This window comes from Coptis chinensis, chromosome 9 (genome assembly GCF_015680905.1).
Source record: "Coptis chinensis isolate HL-2020 chromosome 9, ASM1568090v1, whole genome shotgun sequence".
Lineage (NCBI taxonomy): Eukaryota > Viridiplantae > Streptophyta > Magnoliopsida > Ranunculales > Ranunculaceae > Coptis > Coptis chinensis.
In genome coordinates, this window is record NC_141464.1 from 13,584,430 (window position 1) to 13,605,506 (window position 21,077).

General features: G+C 38.1%; 3 protein-coding genes across 4 annotated transcripts; 2 read left to right on the forward strand and 1 right to left on the reverse strand.

Annotated features, from left to right (window-relative positions):
- Positions 1–4,168: 4,168 nt before the first annotated feature.
- Positions 4,169–5,544, reverse strand: LOC147474842 (uncharacterized). Its single transcript, XM_086584530.1, has 2 exons — positions 5,151–5,544; positions 4,169–5,060 (listed from the first exon to the last, which is right to left on the reverse strand). Exons 1-2 carry the CDS (start codon positions 5,208–5,210, stop codon positions 4,710–4,712), a joined length of 411 nt encoding a protein of 136 aa, XP_086440656.1. The 5' UTR covers positions 5,211–5,544; the 3' UTR covers positions 4,169–4,709.
- A 7,461-nt stretch (positions 5,545–13,005) lies between these two features.
- On the forward strand, positions 13,006–16,526 carry LOC147474843 (protein NRT1/ PTR FAMILY 2.3-like). 2 transcript variants are annotated; one of them, XM_086583415.1, is made up of 4 exons: positions 13,006–13,177; positions 13,293–13,510; positions 13,677–14,224; positions 15,991–16,526. In XM_086583415.1, exons 1-4 carry the CDS (start codon positions 13,039–13,041, stop codon positions 16,307–16,309), a joined length of 1,224 nt encoding a protein of 407 aa, XP_086439541.1. In that variant the 5' UTR covers positions 13,006–13,038; the 3' UTR covers positions 16,310–16,526. The 2 variants fall into 2 exon arrangements, with proteins under 2 accessions (XP_086439541.1, XP_086439542.1); XM_086583416.1 differs by lacking the exon at positions 15,991–16,526 and adding an exon at positions 14,366–14,749.
- A 2,653-nt stretch (positions 16,527–19,179) lies between these two features.
- On the forward strand, positions 19,180–20,403 carry LOC147474844 (uncharacterized). The gene is made up of 2 exons (XM_086585204.1): positions 19,180–19,431; positions 19,735–20,403. Exons 1-2 carry the CDS (start codon positions 19,180–19,182, stop codon positions 20,401–20,403), a joined length of 921 nt encoding a protein of 306 aa, XP_086441330.1.
- The last annotated feature ends 674 nt before the right edge of the window (positions 20,404–21,077 follow it).

Sequence of the window (21,077 nt, forward strand, 5' to 3'; positions counted from 1 at the left end):
ATCGCCAGTGATCTCTATTGATACTAATACATTAAAACAACATTATCAAGTAGAATCATCAAACGAACACGGAATGGTGAAACAAGATATAGCCGAGCATAGTAGTAAGAAAAAAACAAAGAACCAAATAGTTAACTAAAGTTGTTGTCCATAACGTGACCAAAGTCAGGTCCATGTTTTTCCTCTCCCACTCTTCAAAAAACACAAGCAAGCAATACAACTATACAAACAACAAAGTAGATAGTTCCAATTATCAAAGCAATCCACAATTCAACGCTATATTACGTAGAACAGAAATGAAGAAATAATTTTAGGATTTGATCTGGTTCGACCCAAGATGAAAATAAACCAGCCACATGATAATAACTGTGGTATTAATTAGACTTAGATTTGTGGATTGTTCCGTGACCCCCAAGAATAGAATAGATATAAATGAAAAAATGTTGACCAAGAAGTATGCAATCTACATAAAGCTACGTTACATTGACACGGACGCGTGTGTCCATATCCGACACGGATACGAAGTGTCTGACACAGCAAGATATAAAAATTTAGGTATATTACACATGATATGTGTCCATGTGTGTCCGACACGGACACGTGGATACGTATCCGACAGGGATTTTTTTTGAAATATGGCGTGGTTATGTAACATAGACATAAAGCCATGAAAATTTTTAAAGACCACAAAACTTTAAGAGGGGGACTAGAAGGGTAAATGTTGTCCAAGAAGTCTGGAATCTACAATAAGCCCTTAAAACAAATCAAATGAGGGAACAAAATTGTCGACACTCATTCAAATTAAAAATAATAATAATAAAAAATAGTCCAACGCTAGATTAGGTTTGTATACTATTGGAAAACGACATTTTTGTTTGTTTTTGGTCAGTAATATATCAACAAAGAGACAAGTTCCAACAGAGAGAGGGGCATATACACCCCCTACAAAACCAAAGTAAAACTGGTTGTCGAGATTGAACCCGTGTCCCTAATGGGATACAAGGGTAGTCACAAGCGAAACACAACTACACCAGTAAACTGCCGACAGATAAACTTGAATCGATGCACTTGCGTGCAATAGAAAGACATGACCGCAAACCCGACCTAATTGCAAAGTAGATGCTTGTGAGCTACTATGGTTATTGTCTTTGGACAACCAGACTCAAAAGAAGGGAATCAATCAACAATTGATCAAATAAGAACACACACTAAAGAGAAACTCTTCTCTCGACAAAACACAATTCTCTCAATTAATCAACCAAGAACAACAAATTCATTCAAAAAACAAAAATAAAAAATACGTAAGAAACATAACTTTTCAAATGAAGAAAAAAATGAGTGAAACCTGGATAATTTCTCACCTTGATTGAATAAAGAGATGAACCAAATCTCCTTGCGAAATATGTTAATTCAATCACAATAAAAATCCACTTTGAGAGAGAGTTGAGGCGGCTAACTTTCACATCACAGAGAGAGAGAGTGAGAGAAGCTAATGATTCAAAACTAGGGTTGAATTCATTGAACAGTAGATTTGCCGAATGTTGTGTTTGCCAAATTTGTGTTATCAAGCAGAGGAAAATCTGACAAATGAAATTTGCCAATCGTTTGCCATTGACGAAACAAGCAGCGGCAAATCAATATTTTCTCGCTAGTTAGTTTGCCGAACAATTTTGAAGTGGGAAAATATTTTCCCATTACATATTTGCCCCTCAAGTGGGAAAATTTAACAAGCACGCCCTTACTAATCATGATGAAGCAACAAATAACAGTGTAACGCAACTCCCATCAATCCATCGTGACTGCGTCTTTTATTTATAAATTTTCCTAGAAGTATTTTTCTTTAGTTTCTTCAAAACATTCTGAAGTGACCATTATGGATTTATCATCTAATCCAAATTTTGTGGATTCCATTGTGCAATTTTTTTTTTGTTCTTCTTTCGCTTCTAAATCCTCATTCGTAAATTTTGATTCTATTCGTTAAAATTTGATTTTGAATTTTTTTTTCTTTATCTTCATTCGGTTGGTATTCATCCTCATTACTGATTGATTCAAATCAAAAGTGGGTGTTTGCATGTTTATTGATGAGATAAAAGAATAAGAGGTTATTGGAGAAAAAAAAAAAAAAAAAAAAAAAAAAATCGCGGTCTTTTTCTTCTGAATCACGTAGAGTAAATGACTTGTTTTAGTCAATAAATATCTTGAGTACGTCTAATAAAAAAAGAATGGTAATTTAGGAAACTAAATGTGTCTAATTTTTTTTTTTTTTTAAATTTTAAAGTTGGGGTTCAGGATTGTTTTGTTGGGTATGTTCAAGATCACCCGAAAACAAAGAGTTCCAATTAGCCTTTTTGGACAAAAGTTAATAGGGATTTCCGATAGATCATTACAGATTAAGTATGTACGCCATCATTGCATATTTTTCTCTTGAATGCACATCTTAAGTTCTCAAGTACATACATGTTGTTTTTTATTAAGGGTAAAATGGGTTTTTTTTTTTTTTTGAAGTGGAAATTTTATTGAAACTGATAAGAAATTTTACAAATAATTATGATAAGCGTGCAACAAAGTCTTTTTTTTTTTTCTTTTTTTTTTTTTTTTTTTTTCCAGTATGTATGTGATTGTGGAATTAAAATTTAAGTTCCTCACACACTTGCTATTCACTACGTTCCTCATGTAGTCTCAACATTAATATTCTTTTAATGAAACTTATTTATGTTGTACAAGCTAGCTTGATATTGATCATATCAAATGGTTTTAAATGGAAAGAGGAGTTTGGTATAGCAAGACAGTGGTGAAAAAGTGATGGAGCTGATCGATAGAATGAAGAAGCATTGGAAGTCATTTATATCAACTCTTCTATGCCATGATTAAGTATCACTGAATTGACTTATCATATGTTTATAATTGGTTTGGGCATCGTGACGAAGCCACAGGGCAATTTCTAGTATGTAAGAAACATATTAGAAAATAATACATTAATAGAAAAGATTACCCAATTACCAAAAATAAGTATAAATTGTGTGTAAATAATCTAGTTAGGTGGGCCTCATTATTAACTACTATTTGTTTCTCCTCACAAAGTGTGGTCTGTGGACCTAACATAACATAAACAGTACTAATATTTATTTTTAGCACAAGTTGGGGTGTGCGAGGCATGCAACTGCACAAGGCCCAAATATTTCAAGGCCTGGGATTGTAGTTAAAATACCCTATTTTGTAACACCAATGGAAAAAATCCAAAAACTTATGAAGGAAATCGAGAGAATACGTATTTTCTTTATAGAAAGGGGTTTTTTGTACTAACCCCCCATTGTATGGTGGCATTTGTGAAAAAATCCCGAAAGTAACAATCGTCACAAAAGAACCCCGCTGCCAATTCCGTCTCAAAACTACTAATAGACCGTTTGCTTTTTTGAAATACCAAATTTACCTCCAAATTTATTTGTGAAAAAATCCCAAACTTATTGAAAAACTTTGATTATACACACATTTTTCTAGTTCAGATGAACCAATGCAAGAAGATAATAAGATGAATAATGGAGGAAGAATGAGAAATGAATTAAGTTGAATTAGAATTACCTTATCAAAACCCCCGCCCATGAGAGAATTTTAGAACACAAGAGTGAGAAGAGTGACTTTGGTTATGAAGAAAGTCATTGATAATAAATGAAAGGGAGTGAAATCTTAACGACTACTTAATTTGAGGGTAAATTTGGTATTTCAAAAAAGCAAACGGTACTTTAGCAATATCGAAACGAAAGGGGAGATCTTTTGTGATGATTGTTACTTTGGGAGGTTTTCACAAACACAACCATACAATGGGGGGATAGTACAAAAAAACCCCTTATAGAAAAGAAATCTATTTTCACACCTTAATAAAAGGAAGTAAATATATGCTTTATATACTTTACATTTTACAACTAGTAACAAGCGAATAGAAAACTGACATGTGTTAAAATATATATATATCAGTAGAAGAAAAAAATACTCACTTTCACATATATTTTTTCATTTATCAGAAATATATATTTTTTTTATCTCTCTCAATAAAAAAGTACGTTGGGTTTCGCCAAAGCACCAAATTAGCTTAACAGCTTAAAACCTCCCATCTCTAAGTTAATTTGTAACCTACTTCCATATATCAATCGTCTTGATATTGATCTTGAACTCAAAATCGAAAAATTGCTTTTATTATTGTATACATGCTTCTGACAGCAAAAATATTAGTGTGTTTTATTATTATTACAGGAAGAGTGGTTGTGGATCTGTGGATCCACTATGCTTTGGAGGTGGAAGCAACACAGCCATTTTCTCATATTTACAGAAATTTTAATTTATCCTTCCATGTACAGTGGCAAATGCACGAGGCTTAAAACCAGTTAGAAGAAAAAATGTGTATCAAGTTATCCACAATTGGAGCAATTTAGATTTTAGATTCCCATTATAGTGTCAAAATCAATACCCTCTAGTGCCGACAATATGCTAAGCACGATCATCACCAGTATTCAATTTATATTGGTCGATTAGTTCTTGGGGCAGATGAGGTCTAAAGCTTTTCATCACTTTAACACAGTATTCCATTTGGGAAATATTGGTAGCCCGCTCAGCATCGACATAGGCTAGAATACGTGTTTTTTCCCTCTCATGATCTGCTTTAATTGTTTGCAAAGGACCCTCCATCCGTTTCAACAGCTCAATCTTTTCGCTAGTCAATTTTTTGGCCTCATCACTTTAACACAGTATTCCATTTGGGAAATATTGGTAGCCCACTCAGCATAGACATCGGCTAAAATACCTATTTTTTCCCTCTCATGATCTGCTTTAATTGTTTGCAAAGTACCCTCCATCTGTTTCAGCAGCTCAATCTTTTCGCTAGCCAATTTTTTGGCCTCATCAATAACTGATTTCTTGCTCCTCTCAGCAGAGGCCAGTTGGGTAGTCAGGAGGGCACTACGTTTTTTCTCTTCCTCAAGAGTTTTCTGTAAAGTTTCATTCTCTTTTCTAAATTGGTCAGACAAAGCCGTGTCGACATCAAACTGTACCATGGCAGCAACTTTCATCTAAAGTCAGCAAAATAGGATAAGTACGTAGAAAAGCTGGGAAACAATTATAAAGATTTATACAAGTATAAATGACAGGTGGAAGCATACCTTTTCAAGCGAATCACACATAATGTTGAAGCATTCGCACGCTGACACCTTGGCCAACATGGCTCTATCCCGAGGAAGAATTGTATTAGTCACGAGAACCTCACCAAGTCCAAGGATCGGTGTCTCGGCAAAAAGAGAAGCAGAAGTAGAAACATTACGAGATCTATCGAGATAAAGTTGTGGCTCGCAATCCACAGCAGAGGTTGTAGTTGGTTGAGAAGAAGAAGGTGGACGAGTCTGTGGTACCGAGGTTGTAGCAGCTGGAGGTGCAGTGGTAGTAGTATCGGCAGTATGTTTTCTTTTCCTTCTATTCAGCGTTGGAGTAAGTTCCCTTATCTCGAGTAGAAGCTTTCGATGAGTTACCTCTAGCTGGCCTTTGAGTGGCCAAGAAACCACTCAAACTGTTGCTCATTCTACCAGACATATCTGTATAAAGCAGAGAATGGTGATAAAATACATCTTGTAGAAGAGCATAGTTATAGAAATTAGGAACCTCTTGCTTAATTTTGGGGAATCGATCTTCCGTCATGATGAAACCGTTATTTACATATTGAAAATAGCATTGAGGAGTTTTACGAGGAAGTTCTAAAGAAGCAAAATCTTTTCTAAAAGTATTAGAAGAACAAGGTTGTAAGAAACCTTGGACAGAGCATCGGGGGTTTTCCTAGAACCTCGGTGCTGATCCAATTTTAAGACACCACCTTTGAGAACGTATAATGGTGCCATATATTTTTTAATATCTGCCAAGACAACGGTAGGAGTTGGATTACCATAAACATCAGCATCGGTCCTCGTGTTTATTTCTTCTTTAGTCCTTTTCAGAAGCACAAGAACTCTAGGGGAATTCCCAAGGATCTTTGGAAGGGCAGGTTTATGAACTGGCAACAAAGGAAAAAATGAAATTGGATCAGAGGGAGAAACCGATATGCCATATCAAAAATAAATTAGGGTTAGTTAACAAACCTGTAAGGTTGAAAGTTTTGTGCTTCAAAGGAGGTATGGCCTCGGCATCGGCAGATTCCCATCGCCCAGATACTATGATGGGATAGAGTGGCCAGTTCCTATCACTATCACGGTTTTATCTTATTATACCTTTCAGACCATCGGTATTTCTTTTCTTAGGGTAAAAGTACCTGGTATATTTTTTGAGGTCTCTCACTCCCTTCACAGTACCCTCAACAAAGCTATAATGATTCATGATGTCAGATAACCGAATACTTCTAGTCCTATACATATATTTATACAAGTGAGCATTGTAATAATTAAAAATGTGCATTAACCTCCAGAAGTTGCCCATGCCTCGGCCAAGAGAGATATCAAGATGGTTTAGGACTTCATGGTCGAGGTTTGTCAAAGGAAATCTCAAACCTGCAGCTATTTGCCCAATGGTGACAATGATGGAATCAATATCACCACTTTGCCATTTGGTATCTCTCTTCGATCCAGCATAGTGTCGGAGAAGAATGGCATTCAATATTTCGTAGCCTGCTCGAACCACGGTTAGATTTGGCCTCTTTGGGAAGCATGGATTAAGCCCATACTGCCATCTGCTAGTATCGTCTACGATATCGCGCTCCGACTCGGAGCTCAAAGTTTCGAAGGGGTGGCAAGGCACCCCCCAACGATATAAGTTATCTCCCAAGTGTGTTCATTCTGAACATTCCTTTGAGATGCTGAGGTCGAGGAGGAGGACTGGCTCTTACTTCGGTCTCAGCATCTCCACTCGACATCTGAGTATCACTAGAAACAATTAATTAATTTTGAATTAAAACTATATCCCCTATCCCTATCGATACTGTACTACTATCGCTATATTCAATACAATCATATATTATGCTATTTATAATACACATATCAAAATGTTGAGGTGGTGGTGATGGCATTCTTAGAGGTGGAATCTGACGTCTCGTCATGAGACCTCGGTTTCGAAGCTAGAAATGCATAGATCCAAAATGTTCTCTTTTTCTCCTAGCCATAACTGAAACAAGATAAAACCATAAGTTCAATAACCCTATAAGCTATCATAGTATCCAAAAGGTTCAACAGTTTGAATTTAAAACCCTAACCCTAATCCTAGAATTTTAAATCAAGAAGAAGAACATATATGATGAAAATAAAAATAATGCATAAGATAAGAGTTTTAATTTTCTAACCTGTTCAAAGGAGTGTAACAAGATATGTTGAAAGAAAATTTCAGATTTTGGCAAACAGTAACTGTTGATAGTGATAGTTTCAAAAGTTGCGTCTCTGTCTTCCTCGTGTTTTTTTTTTTGTTTTTGTTTTTCAATTGAAAATGAAACGTGGCTTTTATACTTATGTTTTGGGCTAAACTGTTGGGCTCCAAACAATAACCGCTTCTCGAAAATTTCAAATTTAAAAATTATTTTGAAATTTGAAGATTTTGAAAGAGAATGATGTCGTGGGCAAATATCGTGACTGATATTTCAGCCAAGTTATTTTGTTATATCGAGATGTCAATATAAGAGTCAATACCTCTCTATAAGTTGAATATTGTATGTATGAGCGAGAAGTGGAGAAGAAGAGAATGGACATGTGTCAGCAGCTAATTGGAGTAAACCTAATTTGGAGGACAATATAAAGACTGAAACTGGAAAAGAAAATGATTATCTTCTTTCCACTAGGAAAATTGGAAAACGAGAGCAAAGAGAGAGATTGTAAAAAACGCCATTGATATTCAATAAAACCTACTTCATTTCATCTCGAATTCCAGTTCAATTTTCAAGTAATTGTTAGTTATTTAGTGAATCATTCTTGATCATTAGACATTCTATACCCTCAAGTATGCCCAGACATTCAGCCAAGTAGTTGGTGTTGATTCCCGTCGTCGTCCTCAATAATACCAGCAATCAGCATGAAGTCACCGCTACTATTTCTCTTGATTAACAATATATATATATATATAAGTAATAAGTCAATAACAGTGTTAGTTCTTTGGTTGGTGTAGCGCGTTTTGCAACAGAGCAGTTTAAAATTTCTACAGTGTCAATCATCGTTTAATTTTCAATTAAATTTGTGGGCATGACATCTGAATTTATCTTATTATATGAAAGTTGGACAGCAATTGACTAAATTTGGAGAGCTGGGGTGCCACATTATCAGAGATTAAGTAGACCTACCTAAGGTTACAAATGATTAACAAAAAGCCCAATTGAAAAGGTAAGCGAACATAATACTGTGGTACATACTGAACCGTGTTAGCACTTAGCTGTCTGGTGTCTGTCATGTCCCAATGCATTACATATGTTTTGTTCAATTTGCAAGACATACTAAGAAGGCAATTTATCAATTTATCAATTTATCATTATTTCTCAATTTATCAAAACTCATAATCTTCGAGTTAAATCATACTAAGAAGGCAATGTAGTTCCTCTCACACCGAGGCAGTTAGTTCCACTCTTAGTATTTCCCAACAAATCCAAAGCGTTAAAAAAAAAACATATTATAATTTCCTTTTTAACGATCTTCCCTGTCAAAACTATTTGTTTAAAAAAACTCATATGTTTTATCCACCACCTTAGTGTTTACACATATGTCAACATTTCTCTCAGTGTCTCACAAACACCACATGTTCGAAAATAAAAATATAAAACGTATAGGCTGATTCATATTATCAACGGCCTACACTATGTCCACCATCACATAGGATCAAACACCTACAATGTGATGCATGCATACTGGCTCACACACCAACAATATACAAGTATACACTGGTTCACACACCAACTATGCATACTAACTCTCTCTACCATCACATAGGATCAAACACTAACGATGTGTGGTATGCATACTGGCTCACACACCAACGATATGCAAGTATACACTGGTTCACACACCAACGATGCATACTAAGAGATGTTATGTATATTGGATCACACACCAACGATATACATAACTTGGACAATATCAAATATTTCAAATCCAACCTTTATCAAAAGGGTTTCCTTATTCCTTGGATAATTCCAATTTACTCAAATATGAAATTTAAAAAAAAAACAATTTCTTCTTTAACCAATACTCACTTAAAATCGAAAACTCCGTCATGAAAACAACACTATAATATGCTGAACAATTTCAATTATAAATCATAAGAAACTAACCGTTAAAATAACCAGCATTTTATTTTCATAATCATACGATAAATCTTACATGCTAAGTACCAATAAAGGAAACTAGCAAACAACAAAATCAAACATACCTACATTAACCAATGCAGTTCTTAGCATAGTGTCCCAACTGTCCACATTTATAACACTTGCCTACTAGTTCATTTGGTTTAGGACATCTTCGAATAGTATGCCCAACTTCCCCGCAGTTCAAACAATCACCATCAAAAATCTCTTTAGCGAAGCACTCGCGTCCTTATCCACATGTTTACTTGTTTGCCTATTATATGGGTGATGATGACTTTTTCTCTGCCCTTGACGTGGCTGACTAGAAATAAGGTGTAAGCTGGCTTGTTTGGGGGCATTCTCTTTAATATTCTCATCTCTGGGTCTATTGTCCAATTGTTCATATCTTAATGCCAAATCTAACACACGATCGAAAGTTTCTGAATCAAAGGGTATCAAATAACTCGATAGATATGGCTCTAGTCCACGGATGAACTTCTGGTTTTTCTTTACTTGGGTATCCACTAGATAAGGAGCATACCTTGATAGTTCATTGAACTTAGTCACATACTCGTAACAGTTTTCCCTCCTTGGGTCAGATTAAAGAATTCCTCGCTAATTGCTCCTAACAAAGATTAGGAACAAACCTTCCCTCAAATCTTACCTGGAAATCCTCCCAAGTCATAGTTTCCACATCCACATTATCCTTGATAGACCTCCACCAAAATAAAGCTGATCCCTCCAACTGGTGAGAAGCCAACTCCTGCTTCTGCACCTCAGTGAGTTGCATCTTAGCAAACACGGACTCACACATAGTAACCCATTTCTCAGCATCAATGGCCCCTTTCTCTCCCTTGAACTTCTGGCCTCCTAAAGTTATAAAATCCTTGTTTCTTCTAGCAAAAGGATCCCCTAGATTAGCATGTTGACCCCTCTGAATAGTTTGCACCAACTGAGTTAATATTGATCCCAAATCAGCAGATATGGTATTACTTCCAGTACCAGTAACGTCATTGTCATCTCCAGCCATCACCTTAAAACAAAACGGACTTCTATTAGTACACCAAACATCTTAAACTCAAACACACCCAATCAATCACCACATTCCGAGGATCACCTAGACCTTCCAAATCTAGGCTAACCTAAGCTCTGATACCAAAATAAATGTCACAGCCCGAATTTCTAAACAATTAAAATAAATGAATAATTGAAATATAAATATCTCAACCATCACTTGGTTCAATTGTCTAAAAACCCAGGCTATGACGGGGGGATACAACACATGTCAAAACCTAAAACCCACATCACAACAGGATCAACTTAACAACAAAAATCTCCAAAATTCTCTTTATTACTTTATGAAAGTCTATTTCCCATCCAAAAATCATCACTATAACATTCTAAGAATTGAATAATAGGTCCTCAACATCATATTCTCATGTCATATAAAAATGTAACCTACGTTATTACATCCGTCTAATAAAACAGACCTAATAAAAATAAACTCCCGGACTGCTCCAGGCAAGAATCCAAATCACACGCCGCGGTTCCACTGCCTTCCACCTATGTTCCCAAGAACACACCCACGTTGCCAAAACAAAGCAAACATGGGTCAGCAAATTGAATTTGCTGGTATGAGTAGACTAAACACATATAAACATTCAAAACTTTTCTTATCCCACTAACACTTTAACTCTATCATAACTTAATCATTCCGCACTTGGAAGACGGAAGTTCATCGTTTCAACCGCATAGCTTCTTCCCAAAAGAAAACTTCCATTATATAGCTCATTATAATAACTTCGTTTTAATATCTAAATACCGGAATTAAAACTTACCGATATTCATTCTTTGTTTAAGAGTAGGACCGGCGTCCCTCAAGACAAAAAATGTTATTAAGTCCTACCCTCCTGCAAAGAAAGTTAGAACTTGCATATAACATATGTAGATATCCTATGCATTCAAAAGTAACCCAAACACTTCGCGATAATCAAAGAATACAACTAACCCGCAAGGCTTAATACCTTAGTTCCTCTCTAGGGGGTCCAAACAATCGGTCATTCATGGCACATTCAATGAATACCCCTATATAACGCTAACGGGCCATTTATGGCACATTCAATAAATGCCCACCTAACATATGACATCAACAGTCATAAAACTCAATTATGAAATTTTAGGCGTGGAGAGTTCCAAAAGAGGTGGTAAATTTTGTTTACACATTATTGAAATTTATTGTATATATTATTTCAGAGAACGAAGAAATATCTTGATTCATGTATTTTTTGTTTACGCGTTATTAATTTCATGAATGTCTAAGTGTCATAACGTTGCATATCATAAAATACTGCAAAATCACATAATATTTAATACGCGTACACACGTATATATAAAGGTCCTAGCCTAAGGCCAAACACGTTAATAGTCCTAGACTTATCCTATAAGACCAAATCATAATTTTAGGTAACTGGTCAAAGTCAACTTTGGTCAAAGTCAAAGTCAAAGTCCACTCTGGTCAGCAGTCAAAGTCAGAGTCCACAAACTCTTTTAACCCAAAGGCCCAAAGTCTAACTTAAGCCCAAAAACTAAAAGTCCAAAAGTTAAAACATAAGAGCCCACACGATTTTGGCCCAAGCCCAAACCAATTTCACTTGTTCATCTCCTTCCTCCCCAAACTTCCACCACCACAATAGCCACCACCGCCATCCATCTCCAAAAGAACCCAAATGGTTTTGATCCATTTTCAAACCCCTACCTATCTATACTAACAAATCACGATTTCCTTATCTTTGAAAAAATCGCGATCTACGGCCATTAATGGTGGCTAAGCTCCCAACAAAGACCCCAACCATACACATTAACCCAACTATCAAACCTTTTACCCGACATCAATCATCATTCTAACATGTATCAAAACCAAAACAACCAATGTTCACATAACCTCATCATGAAATTTCTTTGTTGCGCCATTAACAACTAGCTTCTAAGCTTCAATGTACCGCCAACCTCCATTACACAATCAAAACATAACACAATTTTATAGTTTCAACCAAACTAGCTCAACACAATAACTGCCGATTTCTTGGTTGTAGCCTTGGCGACCATTGACGCTCTGTCCGAAGCTATCCACGCCCGACATCACCCACTACCTCTAATCGGTTATACAATCAACATAACAAGATTATAACAAAAAAAAAAAATACCAACACTTCCAAAACATATATGCGACCATCGTTTGGTTTTGGTAGCGAGGGCTCAAGCGCCATTAACGACCCTCGGTCCAACAAATTCAATCTCAATTTTTCCGAAGTTTTCAATGATTTTAATCGGTTCTAATAACGAAAGTTTTACCAAAAAGCGGGGATCTAATATTAATACCAGAATAATTAACATATTTCGTGAAATAGAAAACTATCTACTCACCTTTAGCGCGCTCCGAACCAGCTAGATCTCAGAATAAAACTCTTCCTTTTCTTCTTTCGGCAAGATCCCGTTTTTCTGTGTAAAACTCTCGCTGGGTTTTTCCCCCAGAAACTCCCGTGAGAAAACTCTATTCTGTTTTCTTTCTGTTTAAAACAAAACCCCCCCGAAACAGGGAAGAGAGTTTATCCCATACCCACGTCTCCTATTTCCACTCACTTATCCTATTTTTATTTATATTTTTTTCCCATTATTATTATTATTATGAAAATAAACGAAATAAAACACGGGGTGTTATATTCTTCTTCTTCCAACTATACTGAACAACCGAGACAAAAATGGCAACCACAGAGCTGCCACTCAACGGAAATAATAAGCCTCCTGGCCATCATCTAAATGTTCCTGATGAAGAAGCACCCAATACATGCGTCATCAGCCAAAAACAAGGGGGGTGGACTACCTTCCCCTTTGTCGCAGGTCTCTCCATCCCATTCCATTCCTCTTCTACATACTTTGAAGCAAACATCATATGTATGTATATAGAGTAGTATTTTGTACGTGCTTATTTTATGTTGGTGGTGGCTGCGCGCAGTTACGTTGATGGGCTTAACTATTGCTGCTTCTGGGTGGAATACAAACTTGACCGTATATCTAATAGAACGTTTCAATATCAAGAATATCGAAGCAGCACAGATATCCAACATTGTCAATGGTTCCTCCAACTTTTTTCCTATAGTTGGAGCTATCATCGCTGATTCATTCCTGGGCAATTTCATTGTTGTATCAGCTTCATCATTTATATCTTTGCTGGTAGTACTTAGTAGACTGACTAATTAACTATAACTTGTGTTTTACTCTTCAGACTAGCGGCGCTCACAAGTCATAAATAGATTCGTTGAAGAATAGCTGATATGTGCTTAATTTGCTTGTACTTTTTAATGACATTTATTTAGTTTGCCCTGTATATTATTTGCAGGGTCTCGTTCTATTGACACTAACTGCAAGCCTCCAATCATTAAGGCCTCAACTCTGTAACAAAGGTTTGTTAGAGACGTGTGAAACTCCGTCCCAGTTCCAGTTTGCGATCCTCTATAGTGCCATAACACTAGTTGCTCTGGGGATGGGTGGGACAAGATTTACAATTGCGACCATGGGTGCAGACCAATTTGAAAAGGCCAAAGACCAAGGAACATTCTTCAACTGGTACTTCTTCACTTTATATTTGGCTTCAGTTATAGGCATCATTGCCATTGTCTACGTTGAGGACAATGTTGGTTGGGGTTTGGGCTTTGGCTTGTGTTTGGCGATTAATACGGTTGGCCTTGCTGTTTTCCTTATGGGTAAGCGATATTATCGTCACATTAAACCAAGGGGAAGTCCATTTACAAACTTAGCTCGTGTTGTAGTAGCTACCATCCAGAAGAAAAAAGTACTGTCTGTATCGTCAGAAAGCAAGGATTACTACCATGGAGATATTAGTGCTGAAACCAAGTTGGCAGTTCAAGCTCCAACATCCAGCTTTCGGTAAGAACTTAAGTTCTAAAACTCACTATTAACTCTCAATTTAATTATATATGCTCGCATGCATACAACTGTTGTTATGTGTATTTTATTGCTCAAGAAAATCTTAAGAGATGTACTCACCTGGACTAATCAAATCGTTAGGGCCTGTTTGGTAGCATGGATAAGCTACCTTAGCTTTTTTTGGGATAGCCACCACCCTATGATAAGCTACCTTAGTAGTCTTGCTTCTTGGGCAGCAACCTCTAAAACAAGGAAGCACCTACCAATGGGTTGTGTCGGCGGACGCGGCATGGACGCGCATCGGATGCGGTCAAGACGCAATCAACTAAACCGGACGCGGGTCAAAACACAGTCAGGACGCAGTCAACATGGTCAGGACGCGGATTTTGACTCAAAAAAAATATAAAATAAATCAAAATAATATTAAAAAACTCAATTTTTTCATTTTTTGTTTTGTTAAGACTTGAGACTTATGACATGTTTTTAAAGTTTGATTAGGAAATATTAAACTTAATTTTGTGGCTCTTTATCTTTAATAGTTTTGAATTTATGAATGTTGATACATTTAATTTAGTTTTTAATGTTCAATTTATATAAAATAAAATTATAAATATTAATTAATTTAATTTCCGCGTCTTTTGCTGCGTCCGCGTCCTATCTTTTTGAGATATAACCGAAGTCGCCGCGTCCGCGGTTATGCGTGTCCCGCATCGCGATGTCCGCGTTAAGGTCCGTGCAACATATAGGCAAAGAAACTTGTCCATGTAAGCCATAACGATAATCTTAAGAGATCAGTTAGCGTTTAGTTATTAATATAATTAAAGTAATATTTCCAATAGGTGGAACTCTAAGTTGATTAGTCAAATGTATTTCTATCCTCAATGAGAATTGTTGAGTTCAATTGGTTGTGTACTCCTCTCCTCATGGGAGATGCAAGTCTCCATGGACAAGCATAGACAGTTGGGTCCACTCAAAATGGTACATCGGCGAGAGCTTTCGGATTAGGTTTCCTTAGGGTTGTTGAGCCTTCAGGCTAAGGTCTTTCAATTAATGTAACCAGTGTGGGTATATCTTAACCCTCTAAATATTGCCTTTAACCCTCTAAATATTTTCAAAAGTTATAGAGTACTAAAGTCTTCTATAGCAAATGATTTTATTTACTACGCAATTAGGTACCATTTACTCTTTTAAGGACATACAAGGACACTTATTTATCTGTTTTTTATTATGTAATATTTGTAAGAAATTTCGAACTTAAGCTATTACTTAATCAACTGAGCTACCAAGCCTCATAGGTGCTATATGTATTGAAGACGCCATCATAGTGTTCCACATTTAGGGTACATGGACTTGTGAGTGTTGTTCATCACATAGAAACAATAATGGCCTATTATGTTAATTTTCTGTTATCCCTCCTTTACCAAGTCTTCTTTAACCTTTATTAATCCATTCTTCGTTATATCTGAAGGCATCTCATCCGTGTGCACAATAAGTATGGAGGCGTATTTATTTTAATTCGTACGAACATCTGGTTCACAAAATTTTGTTACGCTATCGACCAACCTTTCTTTTTACGTTCGTTAGTTTTTTTTTTTAGTTGAGAAAGTGGATCTTTATTCTATTTATTTTTCTTTTCAAAATTTATTTTCGTCGAATGTAGGAATTAGATACTCGCCTTTCAACTGCAATCAGTCACTGACTTGCAAAATCAAAAGCAAGATTACCAATAAACTAATTAACTTACCAAGTTTGTGCAATTCATGCAGGTTTTTAAACCGTGCAGCACTGAAAAATGAAGCACAAGATGGGCCACCAACCGAATCATGGAGCCTGTGCACAGTGCAACAAGTTGAAGATTTCAAGAGCCTAATAAGGATCTTCCCTTTATGGTCAACCAAGGCCCAAAATATCGATATCGATGAATATATCGGTGTACCCAAAAACCGATATATATCGGATATATCGGATATTTCGGATATATCCATTTTTTTGGTAACCAGTCCAAACTATTTAAAATATCGCAAATATCGGATATATCGGAAATATAATATCGGAAATATCGGATATATATCGGAAATATATTGAAAATATCGGATTTATATTTTAAAATGGTCAAAAAGTCAACCGATATATATCGATTATATCGGAAATATCGATTATATCGGCGATATAAAGTTTCATATCGGAAATTCCGATATATATCGGAAAAAAAGGATTCTATATTCGATGGATATATGTCGGAAATATCGATGTCGGTGTACCAAAATACCGATATATATCGGCGATATATCGGATATATCGGCGATATTTTGGTCCATGTGGTCAACTAGTATTTTCTTAAGCACCCCATTAGCTATACAAAGCGACTCGGTCCTTCACTCCTACGATGGACCGGCCACCTCGACCACACGCGTTAATATCCCAAATGGCATTTTTATTGTTTTCGATCCTATTATCTATTGCCATCTCACTCTCTCATGGATCGCTATCTCTTTCCTATCCGGCAAAAGTTGGCATGCCGCCTCGAGGCCGCTCCAACGTATTGGAATCGGTCATGTACTCAACATTGCGGGCATGGCTTTGTCACTCTAATTGAATCGAGGAGACTTCATAAGGTTCGATCCCACAACCTCACACACCAAAATTCAATTGTGCCAATGTCCACTTTCGGTTAGTACCACCACCGCGGTTGTTGGTGTTGGTGAAGCCTTTCATTTTCCCCGGTCGGGTAGCATTGTATTACCAAGAATTTCCAAGATCCCTTCAAGCACCGCGAATCGCTATGATCTCATTGGTAATTGCCGTTGGGTACTATTTAAGTACATCTTTGATAGATTTGATTCAAAGGGTTACTGGTTGGTTACCAAATAATATAAATGAAGGGAGAATAGATAATGTGTTTTGGCTGTTGGTTGTAATAGGTTGCACTAACTTTGTGTATTATATAACCTCGCAAATGTTGTACAAGTACAAGAACGTTCCTAATCCGGGACAAAAATCTGCGACTATTAATAATGGAAGTAGTTCATGATTGATCATGAAGATCCAAGACATGGCTTAATGTAATTGGCATGTGTATAGGACCTATTGATGACATGTGGAGTCAGAGGTACAAAAGGGTCGTACGCAGCATTGTGAAGAGAAAACCTGATGCAGTGGATCAAGTCCGCGGTAACCTAATTGCCGAGAACTGCCGAGAACTGCCATATAGGGAGTGGGACAGGTGGAGAGCTAGGAGGCAAGGGATGGAGTGGAAATGAACAAGCCTGATGAGAGAGGGAGTTAGGAAAAAGAGAGAGTATAAAAAGAGGAGAGAGGGAGGAGAAAAGAGGTCGAGAAAAAGAGAGTGATTGTAATTTTTTGAGTATACATTTTGGCGCCGTCTGTGGGGAAGAGCGAGATAAAATGGCCACCATAACAAAAAAGGGGGTAGGAAGACCTAGAAAAGAAATTATTCGAGAGGTAGTAGAGGAAGAAGTGAGTGAAGAAAGAGAGGTGGGTGGAGAGGAAGACATATCTGATGTGGCGGCAGACGCCACCAGACTTATGCAAGAAGAAGTAGTCAGGTTAAGAAACGAGAACGATGAGTTGAGAAAGGAAAGAGACACCGCACAAGATGACATGGAACATGGGGATCGTCGGGGCAGTGAGATGGAAGGGGAAAATGAGGTATACCAGTCTCGGGGAGTAGATACGATTAGAGGGCATCACCGGAAGTAGTACAGAGCCATGATCGAAAAGATAGAGAAATGAACCGCGGCGGTTGAAAAAAGTGAACCAAAGTGCAGCTCAAAAGGAGGTTGCTAACCTCAACAAGAATCCACCGGGCGGATTCGATATGGAATTCGTGAGGTACCTAAGAGATTCATCAACCAAGATTTGAAAGGTATGATGGGAAGGGCGACCCAACTGATCATTTGCATCATTTTAGACAACAGATGCCATTGTGGCAGGAAAATAAGTATGATGGACTGTGTTGCATGATGTTCCCTGCAAGCCTTAAGGGGGGCGCCTCGGATTGGTATTACCGCTTATCTTCGCGGAGCATCAGTAGATTTGAAGAGCTAGAGCGTGCCTTCGTGGACCATTTCATCCACCAGAAGTGGAGGGTAGTGGATATCGCGACATTATTTAACATCAAACAGAGGTCAGCGGAGTCATTAAGGGAGTTTCTATGCAGATTCAAAGAAGAGATCCTGAGGGTGGAGAATCTGGAGGAACATACAGCGGTCATTGCATTTCAGCACGGCTTGAAGCAGGGGACTAGGGTTCACGAATCGGTGTCCAAAATCGAAATCACCACTCTGCACGCTCTGTACCCAAAGGTAGAAAAATATATTCGGTACGAGGACATAATGCAAAGAAATGCGAGGGAACAAAAGAGATCGGGGAAGGCAGTACAGGCGGTGGATAAAGATGATAGAAGAGATAGGGGAAAGAGAGAAGAGAGAGAAGGGGGATCCAACAGAGGGGAAAGGCGTGGACCCGACAGAACGGGAGATCGAAATAGGAGAGATATTCGCGAAAGAAAGCCGTACCATGAGATAGAACAAACACCTCTTAATAGGCCATTAGAGGAAATCTTGCCACTTATCAAGGGGTTGCAGCATTATGAAGGACCGCGGAATACACCCGGAGAGATTGAGGGGAAACCTTTTGTGCCTATCATCGATTAGAAACCACGCCACTAACGAAATGTTATGCTTTGAAGTGGCCGGTGGAAAGAATGATTGAGAAGGGGATGCTTAGAGAGTATGTCGCGGAGGTTCGTCATGCGGAGAGAGGACAGGCTCCCGCTAGGATCTTGGGAACAATAAATGTCATTTACAGTGGAGAGACTCGGGAGGAATGCCCACCGTGACAAGATGAGAAGGACAACGAGCTTACAATATGTAAATGAGGTGGCAAGCACGACGCGGTTAGTTTTAGGAACCGCGATTGCCGAAGGAAACATAATGTTCACTCCGAAAGACTTGGAATCAGTGATTTCGCATCATGAGGATGCTTTGGTGATTACCATAGCAATGGGTAATTATCTAGTGAAGCGATTGTTGATAGACTGCGGAAGTTCAGTAGACATGTTGTTTATAGGGGCCATGGAAGAGATGAACATAGACAGGGATCAGTTGAAGGTTTCTCAGACTAATTTGTATGACTTCAATGGTAGCATGACAAAGCCTATGGGGGAGGTAACGTTGCCAGTAACAGTAGGTCCGACGACGGTATTCACCAGGTTTATGGTGGTAGATACTGGGTCCTAATATAATGCCATTCTAGGGAAAAGATGGATTCATGAAATGACGGCTATTCCGTCGACCTATTATCAGGTGATCCGCTTCCCCGCCGGGGTGTAATGAAATAAAGGGGATCAGTCACCGCTTCGTAATATACACCAAGTGACGGTGAAAAGTATGGTTCGTGGAATAGGGGGTGAAAAACCGACGAATGATAAGGGAGAAGTGTAGCAATTACAGGAGGCGGACTTGACTGAAGGATGTGAGTCTCCTCAGAGACCGAAAACTTTGGATGAGATTGAGATCGTGAACCTGGGGGTGGGAGAGGAAGAGAAGTTTACTTCGGTCGGGTCGGACTTGCCAAAGAAATGGAAAATCAAACTGGCACAATTATTAATCGAGAATGCTGACATATTTGCATGGGTGATTGAAGATATCACAGGGATAGATCCAGAGTTCGCTTGCCATCACTTGCATATGAAGGAAGGTGGTCTAAGCCCTGAAGAGGCGAAGATGAGAAGCGTAAGACCCAAATACGCGGAAGGGATTCATGAGGAAGTTATACGGCTTAGGGATGCGGGGATAATCAGGGATGTAGAATGTACTGAGTGGCTGTCCAACGTGGTCGCGGTTCCAAAAAAGAACGGCAAGGTCCGAATGTGTGTTGACTTTACAGACGTAAATAAAGAGTACCCTAAAGACTGTTATCCTATGCCGCGAGTGGATGAGTTAGTAGATAGAACTGTTGGTTTCAAAGTATTCTCTTTCATGGATGCTTCCATGGGATATAACCAGGTCGCGATGTTCAGCCCGCATCAAGAAAAAGACTACTACATTCGTGGTGGAAGGAGGTACTTATTGTTATACAAGAATGCCTTTTGGTTTGAAGAATGCGGGGGCTACATTTCAGCGGTTGGGGGAAAAAATGTTCGAAAACAAGATTAGGAAGGGCATGGAAATATATATTGATGATATCGTGGAAAAAAGCATGTCGGAAGAGGAACATTTGAAGGGTCTCCAAGAAACCTTTCACATACTCCGGAAGCATAGTCTGAAACTGAACCCAGAGAAATGCACATTCGGGGTATCTTCGGGGAAGTTCTTGGGTTACATAGTCACGTATCGTGGAATAGAAGCCAATCCCGAGCAGATTAGATCCCTAGTGGAGATGCCGTCCCCTCAGAGTGTAAAAGAAGTGCAACGGTTGGCAGGAAGAGTCGCAGCATTGAACAGATTTATATCTAAATCATCGGACAAATGCAGACCGTTGTATCGCTTGTTGAGAAAAACGCCAGATTTTCGATGGACCACTGAGTGTGAGGAAGCCTTTCAGGAGTTGAAGGTTTATTTAGGGAAAGCCCCTTTGCTATCGTGGCCAGAGGAAGGAGAGAGATTATATCTTTATTTGGGGGGTTTTAGAGTACGCGATAAGCTCAGTCCTGGTGCGTGTTGTAGAAAAGATAGAGAAGCCAGTTTACTTTCAGAGTAAAACCATGCTAGTCGCTGAGACGCGATACAGTAGAATTGAGAAGTATGCCTTAGCGTTGATTTTCTCTGCATTAAAATTGAAACCCTATTTCGAGGCACACTCAGTGGTAGTGATAACAAATCTGCCCCTC